The 19,936-nt window shown below is 39.6% G+C and overlaps 1 protein-coding gene across 2 annotated transcripts in view; it reads left to right on the top strand.

Annotated features, from left to right (window-relative positions):
• The window catches only part of sh3pxd2ab (SH3 and PX domains 2Ab), a 228,941-nt gene that overhangs the window by 4,254 nt on the left and 204,751 nt on the right, over positions 1-19,936 (top strand). For both annotated transcript variants that reach the window (XM_061911591.1, XM_061911589.1), the window contains exon 2: positions 13,154-13,234. In XM_061911591.1, the coding sequence (XP_061767575.1) occupies positions 13,154-13,234 (81 nt within the window). The remainder of the gene's footprint in view (positions 1-13,153; positions 13,235-19,936) is intronic.

Genomic DNA, 19,936 nt, shown 5'->3' with positions numbered 1-19,936 from the left:
AGTTGCCAGGAGGAGGACAGAAAACAAATGGCTTAAATAATGACTATGACAATGATTACTAACAGGTGTGAGGGCTGAGGACAGGGGCGTGACTCGAAGACCAGGTGGAAACTAATAAGTTACTATGGAAACAAAACAAACCAGGAAGTGCAAAAACAGAACTGAATGTCCAAAAAAACATAACATGACCAAACATGACAGAAACAAAACATAATCCACAGTCGTGACGATTATGTATTACTTCAGTACTCTTGTCTTGTTCTGTATATTTGTATTTCCTTATTGTTTTGTATATTGTCCAGGATTGCTTATTATTTTTATTGGATAGTAGTCTGTTTATTTCAATGGTTAGTTTTTCCTTTATTACCTCTTGTGCCCATATTTGTTTCCCACTACCGCACCTTAAGTTAGAGTCCTTAATGTCGTTATATGCAAATATAATGACAATAAAGTCTATTTTATTCTATTATATTCTATCCTAATAAATTTATGGTACAAACATACATCAAGGTCGGTAAGGTCCGGTAGGTAGGATAGGTAGAGTAGGTAGGTAGGTATCGTAGCTAGGTCGGTAGGTAAAGTTGCCAGGAGGAGGACAGAAAACGAATGGCTTAAATGATGACTATGACAATGATTACTAACAGGTGTGAGGGCTGAGGACAGGTGACTTGAAGACCAGGTGGAAACTAATAAGTTACTATGGAAACAAAACAAACCAGGAAATGCAAAAACAGAACTGAATGTCCAAAAAAACCAAAACATAACATGACCAAACATGACAAAAACAAAACATAATCCACAGTCGAGACGATTATGTATTACTTCAGTGCTCTTGTCTCGTTCTGTATACTGTACAGTATTTTGTATTTCCTTATTGTTTTGTATATTGCACAGGATTGCTTATTATTTTTATTGGATAGTAGTCTGTTTATTTCAATTGTTAGTTTTTCCTTTATTACCTCATGTGCCCATATTTGTTTCCCACTACCGCACCTTAAATTAGAGTCCTTAATCTCGTTATATGCAAATATAATGACAATAAAGTCTATTTTATTCTATTATATTCTATCCTAATCAATTTATGGTACTAACATACATCAAGGTAGGTAAGATACGGTAGGTAGGATAGGTAGAGTAGGTAGGTAGGTATCGTAGCTAGGTCGGTAAGTAAAGTTGCCAGGAGGAAGACAGAAAACGAATGGCTTAAATAATGACTATGACAATGATTACTAACAGGTGTGAGGGCTGAGGACAGGGGCGTGACTTGAAGACCAGGTGGAAACTAATAAATTACCATGGAAACAAAACAAACCAGGAAGTGCAAAAACAGAACTGAATGTCCAAAAAAAACAAAACATAACATGACCAAACATGACAAAAACAAAACATAATCCACAGGCCTGACAATTGTTATGTATTACTTCAGTACTCTTGTCTTGTTCTGTATATTTGTATTTCCTTATTGTTTTGTATATTGTCCAGGATTGCTTATTATTTTAATTGGATAATAGTCTGTTTATTTCAATTGTTAGTTTTTCCTTTATTACCTCTTGTGCCCATATTTGTTTCCCACTACCGCACCTTAAATTAGAGTCCTTAATCTCGTTATATGCAAATATAATGACAATAAAGTCTATTTTATTCTATTATATTCTATCCTAATCAATTTATGGTACAAACATACATCAAGGTCGGTAAGGTCCGGTAGGTAGGATAGGTAGAGTAGGTAGGTAGGTATCGTAGCTAGGTCGGTAGGTAAAGTTGCCAGGAGGAGGACAGAAAACGAATGGCTTAAATAATGACTATGACAATGATTACTAACAGGTGTGAGGGCTGAGGACAGGGGCGTGACTTGAAGACCAGGAGGTGGAAACTAATAAGTTACTATGGAAACAAAACAAATCAGGAAGTGCAAAAACAGAACTGAATGTCCAAAAAAACCAAAACATAACATGACCAAACATGACAAAAACAAAACATAATCCACAGGCGTGACAATTGTTATGTATTACTTCAGTACTCTTGTCTTGTTCTGTATATTTGTATTTCCTTATTGTTTTGTATATTGTACAGGATTGCTTATTATTTTTATTGGATAGTAGTCTGTTTATTTCAATTGTTAGTTTTTCCTTTATTACCTCTTGTGCCCATATTTGTTTCCCACTACCGCACCTTAAATTAGAGTCCTTAATCTCGTTATATGCAAATATAATGACAATAAAGTCTATTTTATTCTATTATATTCTATCCTAATCAATTTATGGTACAAACATACATCAAGGTCGGTAAGGTCCGGTAGGTAGGATAGGTAGAGTAGGTAGGTAGGTATCGTAGCTAGGTCGGTAGGTAAAGTTGCCAGGAGGAGGACAGAAAACGAATGGCTTAAATAATGACTATGACAATGATTACTAACAGGTGTGATGGCTGAGGACAGGGGTGTGACTTGAAGACCAGGTGGAAACTAATAAGTTACTATGGAAACAAAACAAACCAGGAAGTGCAAAAACAGAACTGAATGTCCAAAAAAAACATAACATGACCAAACATGACACAAACAAAACATAATCCACAGTCGTGACAATTATGTATTACTTCAGTACTCTTGTCTTGTTCTGTATATTTGTATTTCCTTATTGTTTTGTATAGTGTCCAGGATTGCTTATTATTTTTATTGGATAGTAGTCTGTTTATTTCAATGGTTAGTTTTTCCTTTATTACCTCTTGTGCCCATATTTGTTTCCCACTACCGCACCTTAAGTTAGAGTCCTTAATGTCGTTATATGCAAATATAATCAAAATAAAGTTTATTTTATTCTATTATATTCTATCCTAATCAATTTATGGTACTAACATACATCAAGGTAGGTAAGATACGGTAGGTGGGATAGGTAGAGTAGGTAGGTAGGTATCGTAGCTAGGTCGGTAAGTAAAGTTGCCAGGAAGGAGGACAGAAAACGAATGGCTTAAATAATGACTATGACAATGATTACTAACGGGTGTGAGGGTTGAGGACAGGTGACTTGAAGACCAGGTGGAAACTAATAAGTTACCATGGAAACCAAACAAACCAGGAAGTGCAAAAACAGAACTGAATGTCCAAAAAAAAACATAACATGACCAAACATGCCAAAAACAAAACATAATCCACAGTCGTGACGATTATGTATTACTTCAGTACTCTTGTCTCGTTCTGTATATTTGTATTTCCTTATTGTTTTGTATATTGTCCAGGATTGCTTATTATTTTTATTGTATAGTAGTCTATTTATTTCAATGGTTAGTTTTTCCTTTATTACCTCTTGTGCCCATATTTGTTTCCCACTACCGCACCTTAAATTAGAGTCCTTAATCTCGTTATATGCAAATATAATGACAATAAAGTCTATTTTATTCTATTATATTCTATCCTAATCAATTTATGGTACTAACATACATCAAGGTAGGTAAGGTACGGTAGGTAGGATAGGTAGAGTAGGTAGGCAGGTATCGTAGCTAGGTCGGTAAGTAAAGTTTCCAGGAGGAAGACAGAAAACGAATGGCTTGAATAATGACTGTGACAATGATTACTAACAGGTGTGAGGGCTGAGGACAGGTGACTTGAAGACAAGGTGGAAACTAATAAGTTACCATGGAAACCAAACCAACCAGGAAGTGCAAAAACAGAACTGAATGTCCCAAAAAAACATAACATGACCAAACATGACAAAAACAAAACATAATCCACAGTCGTGACGATTATGTATTACTTCAGTACTCTTGTCTCGTTCTGTATATTGTACAGTATTTTGTATTTCCTTATTGTTTTGTATATTGTCCAGGATTGCTTATTATTTTTTATTGGATAGTAGTCTGTTTATTTCAATTGTTAGTTTTTCCTTGTTTCCCACTACCGCACCTTAAATTAGAGTCCTTAATCTCGTTATATGCAAATATAATGACATTAAAGTCTATTTTATTCTATTATATTCTATCCTAATCTATTTATGGTACAAACATACACTATCAGCATAATACAGTCATCACACAAGTTAATCATCAGAATATATACATTGAATTATTTACATTATTTACAATACGGAAGGTGGGATGTGGAGGGGGTTAGGTTGGGTTGCTATCAGCATACTTCAGTCATCAACAATTATATCATCTGATATAATATAATTTTTATACCTGAGTGAGCTCAGAAAGCATAAGAACAAGTATATAGCTTTGATTATTTACATTTGATTATTAACAATCCGGGAAGGTAGTATGTGGAGGGGGGAGGGTGTTAGTCTAGGGTTGAATTTGCCTGGAGGTGTTCTTTTAGTGCGGTTTTGAAGGAGGATAGAGAGGCACTTACTTTTACACCCGTTAGGAGTGCATTCCAAATTGATGTGGCATAGAAGGAGAAGGAGTTAAGACCTTGGTTCGATGGGAATCTGGGTTTAACGTGGTTTGTGGAGCTCCCCCTGGTGTTGTAGGTTATGGCGGTCATTTACGTTCTGGCACTAGTTTGACGTGTACTTGGGTATCAGGGAGGTGTCGCGGATTTTATAGACTAGGCTCAGTGCAAGTTGTGTTACTCTGTCCTCCACCCTGAGCCAGCCCTCTTTGGAGAAGTGGGTAGGAGTGAGGTGTGATGTGGGGTGGAGGTCTAGAAGTAACCTGACTAGATTGATAAACAAGTTGAGAAACTAATCGGGGTGTTACCATTTAGTGGTAAATTGTACTGTACTGTGCAATCTACTAATACAAGTTTCAATCAATAAATCAATCAAAAAAGGTGCAAGTTCTACCTGCATTCATTTCGACCAAATTGTCCCGAAACACACATTTCTAATGTGGGATGACAACAATAAATAAGTAAATGAGGAAAGGCCCCAAAGGAACTGCTTATGAATGTTCCGATGCTGAAGTTGAACTGACATGCTGATAGAATATAGTATGAAGGTACACCACCTAAAGGCAGGAAAGTTGTCACGTTATGTAAATGGTAAATAAAAAGAGAATACAATAATTAGCAAATCCTTCTCAATTTATATTCAATTGAATAGACTGCAAAGACAAGATATTTCATGTTCACACTGAGAAATTTCTTTTTTTTAATGGCAGAAAGACATTGCAAAAAAAGGCATTTTTACCAGTGCCTTTCCTTTTAACAACACTCAGTAAAAGGTTTGGGAACTGAGGAGACACATTTTTGAAATGGAATTCTTTCCCATTCTTGCTTGATGTACAGCTTAAGTTGTTCAACAGTCTCCCCCCTCATATTTTAGCCTTCACACATTTTCAATGTCTGGACTACAGGCAGGCCAGTCTAGTACCCGCACTCTTTTACAATGAAGCCACGCTGTTGTAACACCGGGCTTGACATTGTCTTGCTGAAATAAGCAGGGGCGTCCATGATAACAACATATGTTGATCCAAAACCTGTATGGACCTTTCAGCATTAATGGGGCCTTCACAGATGTGTAAGTTAGCCATGCCTTGGCCACTAATACACCCCCATACCATCACACATGCTGACTTTTACACTTTATGCCTAGAACGATCCGGATGGTTCTTTTCCTTTTTGGTCCAGAGGACACGATGTCTACAGTTTACAAAACCAATCTGAAATGTGGAACACAGAACACTTTTCCACCCTTGCATCGGTCCATCTTAGATGAGCTCGGGCACAGCAAAGCCTGCAGCGTTTCTGGGTGTTGTTGATAGATAGCTTTGGTGTTATGATCCACTGCCTAGATCATATCATGTTTAGGTTTTGAATCTTTTGTATTATGTTTGGCTAATGTTTACCTTAGTTCCTGATTTCACTTCCTTGTTTGATCTTGTCTCCATAGTTACTTTTACACTTCATGCCTAGAACGATCCCGATGGTTCTTTTCCTCTTTGGTCCACAGTTTCCAAAAACAATTTGAAATGTAGACTCGTCAGACCACAGAACACTTTTACACTATGCATCAGTCCAGCTTAGATGAGCTCAGGCCCAGCAATGCCGGCAGCGTTTCTGGGTGTTGTTGATAAATGGCTTTGGCTTTGCATAGTGGAGTTTTAACTTGCACTCACAGATGTAGCGACCGACTGCAGATACTGACAGTGGTTTTCTGAAGTGCTCCTGAGCCCATGTGGTGATATCCTTTACACACTGATGTGACTTTTTGATGCAGTACCACCTGAGGGATCCAAGGTGTGTAACATCATGGCTTACGTGCAGTGATTTCTCCACATTCTCTGAACCTTTTGATGATATTACGGACCGTAGATGGTGAAATCCCTAAATTCCTTGCAATAGCTGCTTGAGAAATGTTGTTCTTAAACAATTTGCTCAGGCATTTGTCGACAAAGTGGTGACCCTCGCCCCGTCCTTGTTTGTGAACAAGTGAGCATTCCATAGAAGCTGCTTTTATAGCCAATCATGGCACCCACCTGTTCCCAATTAGCCTCTACACCTATGGGATGTTTCAAATAAGTATTGATGAGCATTCCTCAACTTTCTCAGTCTTTTTTGCCACTTGTGCCAGCTTTTTTGAAACATGTTGCAGTTCATCACATTCCAAATGAGCTAATATTTGCAAAAACTAACAACGTTTACCAGTGTGAACATGAAATATCTCGTCTTTGCAGTCTATTCAATTGAATCAAAAGTCAATGAATCCATATTGGATACAATAGGATTAATTAACTTGAGAGTTAGGATCAATTGCATCATCCGTCTCCCGCTGAGGCCACAGGGGGTTCTCACCTCCCCCAAGGCCACAAAGCAGAAGGCACAGACTGCGAGACAGTCCCCTGGGATGGAAGCTGGAGGTTAGGGAAGTCCCCTTTAGGGGAAGCGGAGGAAGAAAAGAAATAATCTCATTATCAATGAGCTAAGCAACTGGAAATGCTTATCCGGTTTTAGGGGAGGAAAGAAGCGACCCTTTGTCTTCGGTCCTTCCTCAACTGCTGGAGTGTCGTTTCCTTGCGGGGACACTCAGCGCTTCACTCGTCCTTGTTGACGTTCTGGACACACGTCGACACACTATCAACATACACTAGAGTTGTCCGATACCAACATTTCCATACTTTTCTGAATAAAGGGGACCACAAGAAATGTCATTATCGTCTTTATTTGAACAAAAATGTTAGTGTACATGAAACATATGTTTATTATTCTCATTTATTCCTTAAATAAAATGTTGAACATACAAACCCCGTTTCCATATGAGTTGGGAAATTGTGTTAGATGTAAATATAAACGGAATACAATGATTTGCAAATCCTTTTCAACCCATATTCAGTTGAATATGCTACAAAGACAACATATTTGATGTTCAAACTCATAAACTTTATTTTTTTTTTGCAAATAATATTTAACTTAGAATTTCATGGCTGCAACACGTGCCAAAGTAGTTGGGAAAGGGCATGTTCACCACTGTGTTACATCACCTTTTAACAACACTCAATAAACGTTTGGGAACTGAGGAAACTAATTGTTGAAGCTTTGAAAGTGGAATTATTTCCCATTCTCGTTTTATGTTCAACAGTCCGGGGTCTCCGCTGTCGTATTTTACGCTTCATAATGCACCACACATTTTCCATGGGAGACAGGTCTGGACTGCAGGCGGGCCAGGAAAGTACCCACACTCTTTTACTACGAAACCACGCTGTTGTAACACGTGGGTTGGCATTGTCTTGCTGAAATAAGCAGGGGCGTCCATGATAACATTGCTTGGATGACAACATATGTTGCTCCAAAACCTGTATGTACCTTTCAGCATTAATGGTGCCTTCACTGATGTGTAAGTTACCCATGCCTTGGGCACTAATACACCCCCATACCATCACAGATGCTGGCTTTTAAACTTTGCGCCCAAAACAATGGAATGGTTATTTTCCTCTTTGTTCCGTAGGACACCACATCCACAGTTTCAAAATATAATTTGAAATGTGGACTCGTCAGACCACAGAACACTTTTCCACTTTGCATCAGTCCATCTTAGGTGATCTCGGGCCCAGCCAAGCCAGCGGCGTTCCTGGGTGTTGTTGATAAAGGGGTTTTGCTTTGCATAGTAGAGTTTTAACTTGCACTTACAGATGTAGCAACCAACTGTAGTTACTGACAGTGGTTTTCTGAAGTGTTTCTGAGCCCACGTGGTGATATCCTTTAAACACTGATGTCGTTTTTGATGCAGTACCGCCTGAGGGGTCAAAGGTCCGTAATATCATCGCTTATGTGCAGTGATTTCTCCAGATTCTCTGAAACTTTTGATGATTTTACAGACCGTAGATGGTAAAATCCCTAAATTCCTTGCAATAGCTCGTTTAGAAATGCTGTTCTAAAACTGTTAAACAATTCGCTTACAAATTGGTGACCCTCACCCCGTCCTTGTTTGTGAATTACTTCGCATTTCATGAAAGCTGTTTTTATACCCAATCATGGCACCCACCTGTTCCCAATTAGCCTGCACACCTGTGGAATGTTCCATATAAGTGTTTGATGAGCATTTCTCAACTTTATCAGTATTTATTGCCACCTTTCCCAACTTCTTTGTCACGTGTTGCTGGCATCAAATTCTAAAGTTAATGATTTGCAAAAAAAAAAAATGTTTATCAGTTTGAACATCAAATATGTTGTCTTTGTAGCATATTCAACTGAATATGGGTTGAAAATGATTTGTAAATCATTGTATTCCGTTTATATTTACATCTAACACAATTTCCCAACTCATATGGAAACGGGGTTTGTACTAGACAACTTGTCTTTTAGTAGTAAGTAAACAAACAAAGACTCCTGATTAGTCTATGCAGTAACATATTGTGTCATTTATACACCTATTATTTTGTACACATTATGAGGGAAAAACTGTAAAAAATATTATTAATCGACTTGTTCATTTACCGTTAATATATATCTGCTTATTTTCCGTTTTAACATGTTCTATCTACACTTATGTAAAAATGTGATACTCACTTATTCCTCTCTTCTTTGATACTTTACATTAATTTTGGATGATACCACACATTTAGGGATCGATCCGATACCAAGTAGTTACAAGAACATGCATTGGTCATGTTCAAAGTCCTCATGCGTCCAGGGACATATTTACTGTCTTAATAGACATAATATGAATTAAAAAAAAAGGAAAACATATATTGTGATAGTAAAAAATATTGATGTAACCATAGTTGTATCGACTAGATACGGCGAACGCTATTGTGTTTAGTATCATTACAGTGGATTTCAGGTGTAGATGCACCCATGGCGGTGAGCAATTGTAATTTCAAACGGTGTGTAGTGAAGCATGTTTAGCTCTTCCTCGTCCTCCAGTGATAATGCTACTTGTAAGAAACTTACTTTATTTGTCGCCATGGAGACCAGGACTAGTGATTTAGAAGTAGCTAAAACACTGCGGATGGATGTTAGCCGCTAGCTAGCTGGCCATGTCTTAAAGCAGCTCTTCCTGAGGGTGTTTCAGTGTTATAACTTCACCTTTATCTTGACTTTTTACACCAAAATGCGTCCATTTTCCCTTTTCTGCCTACACACTGTGTTTGCTTATAAGTACTCTGTGTGCGCGCGCTGCCGAACATGCTCCCCTGCTCATATAACCAGCAATGTCACCACGTGACGACGCGCCGTCATGCCCATTAAAATAAATAAATAAAACCGAGAAGCGGTACTTTTCTGACAAATTATAGTACCGTTTTTGATTCATTAGTACCGCGATACTATACTAGTATACCGTACAACCCTGAAATATCAATGGAATTGAACACTTGTAGGAATGGGAATGTCGCTGAAATCTGCAGCTTTTTTGTGGATGTCATTTTCTGAGATGTGCTGATTGTGGCCCTCCCCCCCGCTTTTCTAACCAGCCTGCACACTTTCAAAACTCATCCTTGCAGATTCTCACCATATGTGTAAACGCCGCGTGCTCAGAAACCCATCCAAGTGCGCTCGTTTTGAAGTGCATTAAGTTCAACCATCTGTTTCCCTCCCCAAAAAAAACCTCAGGGCGCAGCGATCTGCTGGCGGGCCCCTAATTGTTGATGCAAATAGAGAATGTATCAAAGGGGATACGTCTGGCAAGGCTGTGTTTGGTCCTAAATGTGACTGATGTCTGCTACTGGAGCCATATTGCTCTTGCAGCTACTGGATGTGCAAGCACGTCTCTGCTGTCAGGGTGTACTGACACAGTGGGAGCACGTTATGCCCCTAAGAATTTGGATTTTATTGTAGAAGTCATTTATATGCATCTAAGGCTGCGTTCCCACTTACAGTTTGGTACTTTAGTCCAAACCAAAAATGAAAAAAAAGATACAGCAGTAGGTTCGCTTAGCGTTCACACGTTTTTTTCTTTGCAATGTTTTCAAAAGCTTTAGGGCAGCGGTGTCCAAACTACAGTTGTCTTCGTTTTGGCCTGCGAGAAAACAACTTTGATTTTGCTCACTGGACGGAACTAGTTCAATAAGCAATATGGCCGGGAGCGGCGTATTTATATCATATACAAATACACCAGTGGCATAATAGCTGCTAATTTGTTGCCTTCTGGTAGCACACATATGTCTAAAAAAGGCTTTTAAAAAGCCTTTTTTAAAAGCATCCACAGTCTGTGGTGCCCTCAGGTGGTCAGGGAGAGTGTTCCATAGACTGGGAGCGGCGGAGCAGAAAGCCCGGTCTCCAATAGTTCGTAGCTTTGTCCTCGGAAGTTGGAGGAGGTTGGTCTGTCCGGACCGTAGTGTTTGGGTGTGAGCAGTTTTTTGAGGTAAACGGGGGGCATTTCCATGGAGGCACTGGTGGGTTAGTATAGATACTTTGTATTCAATCCTGAGTGGAACAGGAAGCCAGTGAAGGGATTTGAGAACTGGTGTGGTGTGGTCGTTTTTCCGCACTCTCATCAGGATCCTGTAAGTACTGCAGCTTCTAGATCTGGGGATTGTTGCATTTGGACCCGGTCTCCTGCCGGTCACCCCCCTGGTTGGTTCGATGACACATAAGCTGGTTTTAAATGAATCCGAGACAGAGGTGCTTATCTTGATATTTTATTACCAAAGCTTTGGGAGACCAATCTAGATACAACCACCTTTCAATCGCATTGCCCAAATTGATCTAACTCTCAAACAGGAACACATTACTTCTTGAATACGCAACAAGCTCCCACCCTCCCCAGATGGGACATACAGGTCCTTTGTTCAACTAAAGATAAGATATTTAGGGAGTACTCCAACTTCCTACATTCCAAAGCTTCAAGGCTAACACACAGTTTACTTGCGGGCAAACAGAACGAGAACAAATGGAAGAACACTAACTGTTTTAAAATATGACTATGAATATAAAGAAATAATTGTCAGTATCCCCACAAGAAGTGAGTAGCAGTAGTCTAGCCAGGAGGAGACATGGGTTCTTGTGTGTGGGATTCCAAGAAAGAAAAAATCCTTTTTAAGCTTGATTGGTGCACACCTGTGTTGGGATGATTGCGTACATCAGAGTTCATTTGAACCAAACAAAATAACACGGGTGAACACGCCTTTAGACAATCGTACAAATAGCAGTCTGAATCCATTTTTGGTCCATACCAGAGTAACAAAGCCCAAGTGTTTTGCGTTGGAAAAATTCTGTTTTTGTTGACTTTGCAGCCAGTTCAGTTTTAAATTTGTTCTGTGTAGCCTTCCCTAAGCTTCCATGCCTTTTCTTAGGGGCACTCACCTTTGGTTTATTTTTGGTTTAAGCATTAAACAACTTTTTACCTGCACCATGCCTCCCGCTGTTTCCGACATCTACAAAGCAATTATCTACCGGCTGCCACCTACTAATATGGAAGAGTAATATACGGTTACTCTGCCGAGCTCTTGCACTATGCATGACTTATTTTGAATTTTTTGCTATTTTTCTGTGTAGTGTTTTACTTCTTGTCTCGCGCTCCTATTTTGGTGGCTTTTTCAAATTTTTTGGTATTTTCCTGTCACAGTTTCATGTCTTCCTTTGAGCGATCTTTACCGCATCAACTTTGTTTTAGCCATGAAAAATACTTCATTTGTTTTTATCCTTCTTTGTGGGGACATTGTGGATTGTCCTGTCATGTTCGGATGTATTTTGTGGACGCCGTCTTTAAGTCTTTGCTGTCGTCCAGCATTCTGTTTTTGTTGACTTTGCAGCTAGTTCAGTTTTAAATTTGTTCTGTGTAGCCTTCCCTAAGCTTCCATGCCTTTTCTTAGGGGCACTCACCTTTTGTTTATTTTTGGTTTAAGCATTAGACAACTTTTTACCTGCACACTGCCTCCCGCTGTTTCCGACATCTACAAAGCAATTATCTACCGGCTGCCACCTACTAATATGGAAGAGTAATATACGGTTACTCTGCCGAGCTCTTGCTCTATGCATGACTTATTTTGAGTTTTTTGCTATTTTTCTGTGTAGTGTTTTACTTCTTGTCTCGCGCTCCTAATTTGGTGGCTTTTTCAATTTTTTGGGTATTTTCCTGTCACAGTTTCATGTCTTCCTTTTAGCGATCTTTACCGCATCTACTTTGTTTTAGCCATCAAGAATATTTCAGTTGTTTTTATCCTTCTTTGTGGGAACATTGTTGATTGTCATGTTTGGATGTATTTTGTGGACGCCGTCTTATCTCCACAGTAAGTCTTTGCTGTCGTCCAGCATTCTGTTTTTGTTGACTTTGCAGCCAGTTCAGTTTTAAATTTGTTCCGTGTAGCCTTCCCTAAGCTTCCATGCCTTTTCTTAGGGGCACTCACCTTCTGTTTAATTTTTGTTTAAGCATTAGGCACCTTTTTACCTGCACACTGCCTCCCGCTGTTTCCGACATCTGCAAAGTAATTAGCTCCCGGCTTCCGCCTACTGTATTGGAAGCGTATTACACGGTTTCTCTGCCGAGCTCTACACACTCAACAACAACACATCATTTGCAAACTATAATTACCGGTTTGAAAAAAATATTTTTAACCCAAATAGGTGAAACTAGATCATCTCCCACGACACACTCACGGCCTAAATGATAACAAATGATTTACCGGCATTGACCGGATCGTTAACCCCTCATGGTTTTCCAATCTGTCAGACTTGAATGAATTAAAAGAAATTGAGACAGGAGCGAAGGCGCTTTCTTGTCTTTCGAATCAATGCAGCTCCAAAGGAACTTCATGGCTATCTTGTTTGTGCTTCTCTCGCCAGGTGTACATTATAAACGTGACCTACTCGGACTCCACCTCCCACATGGTCTACAGAAGATACAGCAAGTTCTTCGACCTGCAGGTACGTGACACTGGCCGCACCAATAAGTCACCATCAAGGCTAGCTTACCTTGCCCGCCTCCGACATTACACTCAGTTTGACCTTTCGGATGCTGGATGGTCTCCCTAAGACGAATGGATCTCCCTTGGAAATAAGGCACAGCGAGCAAGTCCAGCCAACAGCCATATCACATTCAGTCATGTAAAGGGGAGGAGAGGGAGGAACCAATCATGTCATGTGGAATGTAGAGCTGATAGCTTCAAACTGACAGGCCTGAGGTTCAGATCTGGTGCAACCCTTATCAGTGTTTCCACCACCATGGTACTATGAAGTATGCTGACAGTGCATGGTAGAGATAAAGTTAACACTCTAGTCTTGTTTTATATACACTTAGGTTTTGTTTTGTTAATACGGTTCCTATTAGGGTTGACCCCATACTAATATTTTAGTACCGGTACCAAAATGTATTTTGATACTTTTCTAAATAAAGGGGGCCCGAAAAAAATTGTATTATTGTCTTTATTTGAAAAAAAAAACATGTGTTTATTATTGTAATTTAGTCCTTAAATAAAATAGTGAACATACCAGACAACTTGTCTTTTAGTAGTAAGTAAACAAACAAAGTTATAATTAGTCTGCTGACGTATGCAGTAACATATTGTGTCATTTATACACCTATTATTTTGTCCCTTAAAATCGTTCCTACCCCGATGTTCGTGACGCCAAATTTATGTGGTGGGTGGAAAAGTCCGAATTTTAAACAGGAACAATGGATAGCTTGTTACAACAGTTTTATTTACTCATAATCAGATAGTACAAAGTTGGATTGAATCGATATGTTTACACAGACAATGTCTCCATAGACAAAAGATGATGCGCTCTTTCTTAATTTCTTTTATGAGGGTGCACCATCTTTCATCTCCGGAGACATTGTCTGTGTAAAATCCCTTAAAATTTTAAGGACTAAAATCAAAGGATTTAAATCTTGAAGATGTGGAATATCAGTATCTGCATTGGAATGACCAATATCGCCCCTGTAGCTACTTGGTATTGATACGCCCAAAACCCAATAATGACAATGTGATTTATTTTTTTTACCATTTAGCAAATTTATTAAAACTAAAAACCTTAAAAAAACACATGTACATAAGTTAGGGTTGTTCCGATACCAATATTTTAGTACCGGTACCAATTATTACCAGTATTTCGATACTTTTCGGTACTTTTCTAAATAAAGGGGACCACAAAAAATTTCATTATTGTCTTTACCTGAACAAAAAATGTTAGTGTACATGAAACATATGTTTATTATTGTCATTTGGTCCTTAAATAAAATAGACAATTTGTCTTTTAGTAGTAAGTAAACAAACAAAGACTCCTAATTAGTCTAGGCAGTAACATATTGTGTCACTTATACACCTATTATTTTGTCCCTTAAAATCGTTCCTACCCTCGATGTTCGTGACGCCAATTTTATGTGGTGGAAAAGTCCGAATTTTAAACAGGAACAATGGATAGCTTGTTACAACAGTTTTATTTACTCATAATCAGATCGTACAAAGTTGGATTGAATCGATATGTTTACACAGACAATGTCTCCGTAGACAAAAGATGATGCGCTCTTTCTTAATTTCTTTTATGAGGGTGCACCATCTTTCATCTCCGGAGACATTGTCCGTGTAAAATCCCTTAAAATTTTAAGGACTAAAATCAAAGGATTTAAATCTTGAAGATGTGGAATATCAGTATCTGTATTGGAATGACCAATATCGCCCCTGTAGCTACTTGGTATTGATACGCCCAAAACCTAATAATGACAATGTGATTTTTTTTTTTACCATTTAGCAAATTTATTAAAACTAAAAACCTTACAAAAACACATGTACATAAGTTAGGGTTGTTCCGATACCAATATTTTAGTACCGCTACCAATTATTACCGGTTTTTCGATACTTTTCGGTACTTTTCTAAATAAAGGGGACCACAAAAAATTTCATTATTGTCTTTACCTGAAAAAAAAATGTTAGTGTACATGAAACATATGTTTATTATTGTCATTTAGTCCTTAAATAAAATAGACAACTTGTCTTTTAGTAGTAAGTAAACAAACAAAGACTCCTAATTAGTCTATGCAGTAACATATTGTGTCATTTATACACCTATTATTTTGTACACATTATGAGGGACAAACTGTAAAAAAAAAAAGATTATAAATCTACTTGTTTGTATACTGTTTTAATATCTGCTTATTTTCTGTTTTAACATGTTCTATCTATACTTCTATTAAAATGTAATAATCGCCGAATATAGTGAGTTTTTTTACAAGTAGCATTATCACTGGAGGACGAGGAATAGCAAAACATGCTTCACTACACACCGTAGGAGGATACTATAGCTCACCGGCGTCACTGCTAACAGCAGCTAGCACCCCTGAATATAAACAAATGCCATGGGTGGATCTACACCTGACATCCACTGTAATGATACCAAGTACAATTGCGTAGCTAGTCGATACTACTATGATTACATCGATATCACAACATTTTTTTTTCCAAAATTCTAATTATTTTTATAAAGTCAGTAAATACGTCCCTGGACACATGAGGACTTTGAACATGACCAATGTATGATCCTGTAGCTACTTGGTATCGGATCGATACCTAATTGTGTGGTATCATCCAAAACTAATGTAAAGTATCAAAGAAGAGAAGAATAAGTAATTATTACATTTTAGAACATGTTAAAACAGAAAATAAGCCAGTAAAAATGAACAAGTAGATTAATAATCATTTTTTTACAGTTTGTCCCTCATAATATGTACAAAATAATAGGTGTATAAATGACCCAATATGTTACTGCATACGTCAGCAGACTAATTAGGAGTCTTTGTTTGTTTACTTACTACTAAACGACAAGTTGTCTAGTATCTTCTCTATTTTATTTAAGGACTAAATGACAATAATAAACATGTTTCATGTAAACTAACATTTTTTGTTCAAATAAACACAACAATGACATTTTTTTATGTGGTCCCCCTTATTTAGAAAGGTATCGAAATACTTTTTGGTACCAACATATTGGTATCGGGACACATATTGTTGGTTTTATGAGTTAGTTGTGTTTATGGGAGGTAAGTCACACTAAAGGTAAGTCAAATATGGATTTTGTTCTTATGGTGAGAGTAAACAAAGTCTGAGTTGAGGAGAAAATACCTGGAAATATTTTCCAGAAAATCAGTTCTTCGGGGACAAAGAGAAGAAGCATAACCAGTCTGTTCATCTTGACCCACTTTTGGGTCGACTGGTATGGTAGTCCACAGAATGTAGACTTCATTGGCGGTCGGGTCACTCCGTCACGTCCCTATGAGGTCTATTTGCGTACGCCACCCTGAAGACCCAACTCTTTCCGCGTCTTTGGGACGACACGGCAGAGGAAAGCCTTTGTTCTGGCCTCTCTCGCTAATAACCAGGAAATGTCCGTCCTTCTCGGTTTGACGGAAAAGTCAAATATGTAGAGAGGTGTTGTTTCTGGCCGTGGTTATCTGTGACGAGCAGCAGCTGTCACACTCAAAGTGGGTGGGAAATACAACCTTTTAGTTTACGCCTGTGAATACATGAAGTCTCAAGGGTGAACAGACTGAGAGGTGATGATCGATATTAAACAGATGGTCTTTAGAAAAGGGATTAAACAGATAGCTTTACTACTGTGGCCCAGTGAAGCAGTGATGATGGGAGTTTTACTCAAATAACTGAAATAACTGCTCACATGTACGTACCCAACCATGATTATGGCTTATCGTTACACCCTTAGTACTAAGCATAAACCCCAAAAGCAGTGAAGTTGTCACGTTGTCCATCCATCCATCCATCCATCCATCTTCTTCCGCTTATCCGAGGTCGGGTCGCGGGGGCAACAGCCTAAGCAGAGAAACCCAGACTTCCCTCTCCCCAGCCACTTCGTCTAGCTCTTCCCGGGGTTTTCCGAGGCGTTCCCAGGTCAGCCGGGAGACATAGTCTTCCCAACGTGTCCTGGGTCTTCCCCGTGGCTTCCTACCGGTCAGACGTGCCCTAAACACCTCCCTAGGGAGACGTTCGGGTGGCATCCGGACCAGATGCCCGAACCACCTCATCTGGCTCCTCTCGATGTGAAGGAGCAGCGGCTTTACTTTGAGTTCTTCCCGGATGGCAGAGCTTCTCGCCCTATCTCTAAGGCGGAGGAAACTCATTTCGGCCGCTTGTACCCGTGATCTTATCCTTTCGGTCATAACCCAAAGCTCATGACCATAGGTGAGGATGGGAACGTAGATCGACCGGTAAATTGAGAGCTTTGCCTTCCGGCTCAGCTCCTTCTTCACCACAACGGATCGGTACAACGTCCGCATTACTGAAGACGCCGCACCGACCCGCTTGTCGATCTCACGATCCACTCTTCCCTCACTCGTGAACAAGACTCCTAGGTACTTGAACTCCTCCACTTGGGGCAGGGTCTCCTCCCCAACCCGAAGATGGCATTCCACCCTTTTCCGGGCAAGAACCATGGACTCGGACTTGGAGGTGCTGATTCTCATTCCGGTCGCTTCACACTTGGCTGCAAACCGATCCAGTGAGAGCATAAAGATCCCGGTCAGATGAAGCCATCAGGACCACATCATCTGCAAAAAGCAGAGACCTAATCCTGCGGTCACCAAACCGGAACCCCTCAACGCCTTGACTGCGCCTCGAAATTCTGTCCATAAAAGTTATGAACAGAATCCGTGACAAAGGACGTTGTCACGTTGTGTAAATGCTAGATAAAAACAGAATACAACAAATCCTTTTCAACCTATATTCAATTGAATAGACTGCAAAGACAAGATATTTCATGTTCACACTGAGAAACTTTGTTATATTTTGCAAATAATCATTAAATTAGAATTTAATGGCAGCCCTACATTGCAAAAAAGGCATTTTTACCAGTGTGTTACATGACCTTTCCTTTTAACAACACTCAGTAAACCTTTGGGAACTGAGGGGACCACATTTTATTAACTGATGTGTAAGTTACCCATGCCTTGGGCAATAATACACCCCCAAACCATCACACATGCTGCCTAGAACGCTTTGTTCCTAGACCAGTCCGGATGGTTCTTTTACCCCTTTGTTCCGGAGGACACCACGTCCACAGTTTCCAAAAACAATTTGAAATGTGGACTCGTCAGACCACAGAACACTTTTCCACTTTGCATCAGTCCATCTTAGATGAGCTCAGGGCTCAGCGAAGCCGGTGGCCTTTCTGGGTGTTGTTGATGAATGGCTTTGGCTTTGCATAGTAGAGTTTTAACTCACACTTACAGATGTAGCGACCAACTGTAGTTACTGACAGTGGTTTTCTGAAGTCTTCCTGAGCACATGTGGTGATATCCTTTACACACCGATGGCGCTTTTTGGATCCAAAGTCCGTGATATCATGGCTTACGTGCAGTGATTTCTCCAGATTCTCTGAAACATTTGATGATATTACGGAGCGTAGATGGTGAAATCCCTAAATCCCTTGCAGTAGCTGCTTGAGAAATGTCGTTTTTGAACATTTTGCTCAGGCATTTGTCGACAAAGTGGTGACCCCCGCCCCGTCCTTGTTTGTGAACGAGTGAGCATTTCACGGAAGCTGCTTTTATAGCCAATCATGGCACCCACCTGTTCCCGATTAGCCTGTTCACCTGTGGGATGTTCCAAATAAGTCCTTTATGAGCATTCCTCAACTTTCTTTGTCTTTTTTGCTTTTTTGAAACATGTTGCAGGCCATCAAATTCCAAATGAGCTAATATTTGCAAAAAATAACACTTACAGGTGTAGCGACCAACTCTAGTTACTGCGAGTGGTTTTCTGAAGTCTTCCCGAGCACATGTGGTGATATCCTTTACACACCGATGTCGCTTTTTGGTGCCTGAGGATCAAAAGTTCGTAATATCATGGCTTACGTGCAGCGATTTCTCCAGATTCTCTGAACCTTTTAATGATATTACAGAGCGTAGATGGTGAAATCCCTAAGTCCCTTGCAGTAGCTGCTTGAGAAATGTTGTTTTTGAACATTTTGCTCAGGCATTTGTCGACAAAGTGGTGACCCTCGCCCCGTCCTTGTTTGTGAACGAGTGAGCATTTCCACGGAAGCTGCTTTTATACCCAATCATGGCACCCACTTGTTCCCGATTAGCCTGTTCGCCTGTGGGATGTTCCAAATAAGTCCTTGACGAGCATTCCTCAACTTTCTGTCTTTTTTGCTTTTTTGAAACATGTTGCAGGCCATCAAATTCCAAATGAGATAATATTTGCAAAAACTAACACTTACAGGTGTAGCGACCAACTGTAGTTACTGAGAGTGGTTTTCTGAAGTCTTCCGGGAGCCCATGTGGTGATATCCTTTACACACTGATGTCGCTTTTTGGTGCCTGAGGGATCCAAAGTCCGTAATATCATGGCCTACGTGCAGTGATTTCTCCAGATTCTCCGAAACATTTGATGATATTACGGAGCGTAGATGGTGAAATCCCTAAATTCCTTGCAATAGCTGCTTGAGAAATGTTGTTCTTGAACAATTTGCTCAGGCATTTGTCGACAAAGTGGTGACCCTCGCCCCGTCCTTGTTTGTGAACGAGTGAACATTTCCACGGAAGCTGCTTTTATACCCAATCATGGCACCCACTTGTTCCCGATTAGCCTGTTCGCCTGTGGGATGTTCCAAATAAGT

The sequence above is a fragment of the Nerophis ophidion genome, linkage group LG09 (assembly GCF_033978795.1).
Source record: "Nerophis ophidion isolate RoL-2023_Sa linkage group LG09, RoL_Noph_v1.0, whole genome shotgun sequence".
In the NCBI taxonomy this organism is placed as follows: Eukaryota; Metazoa; Chordata; class Actinopteri; order Syngnathiformes; family Syngnathidae; genus Nerophis; species Nerophis ophidion.
Note: the sequence above shows the minus strand (reverse complement) of the source record. Positions and strands in the feature narration are given on the sequence as shown.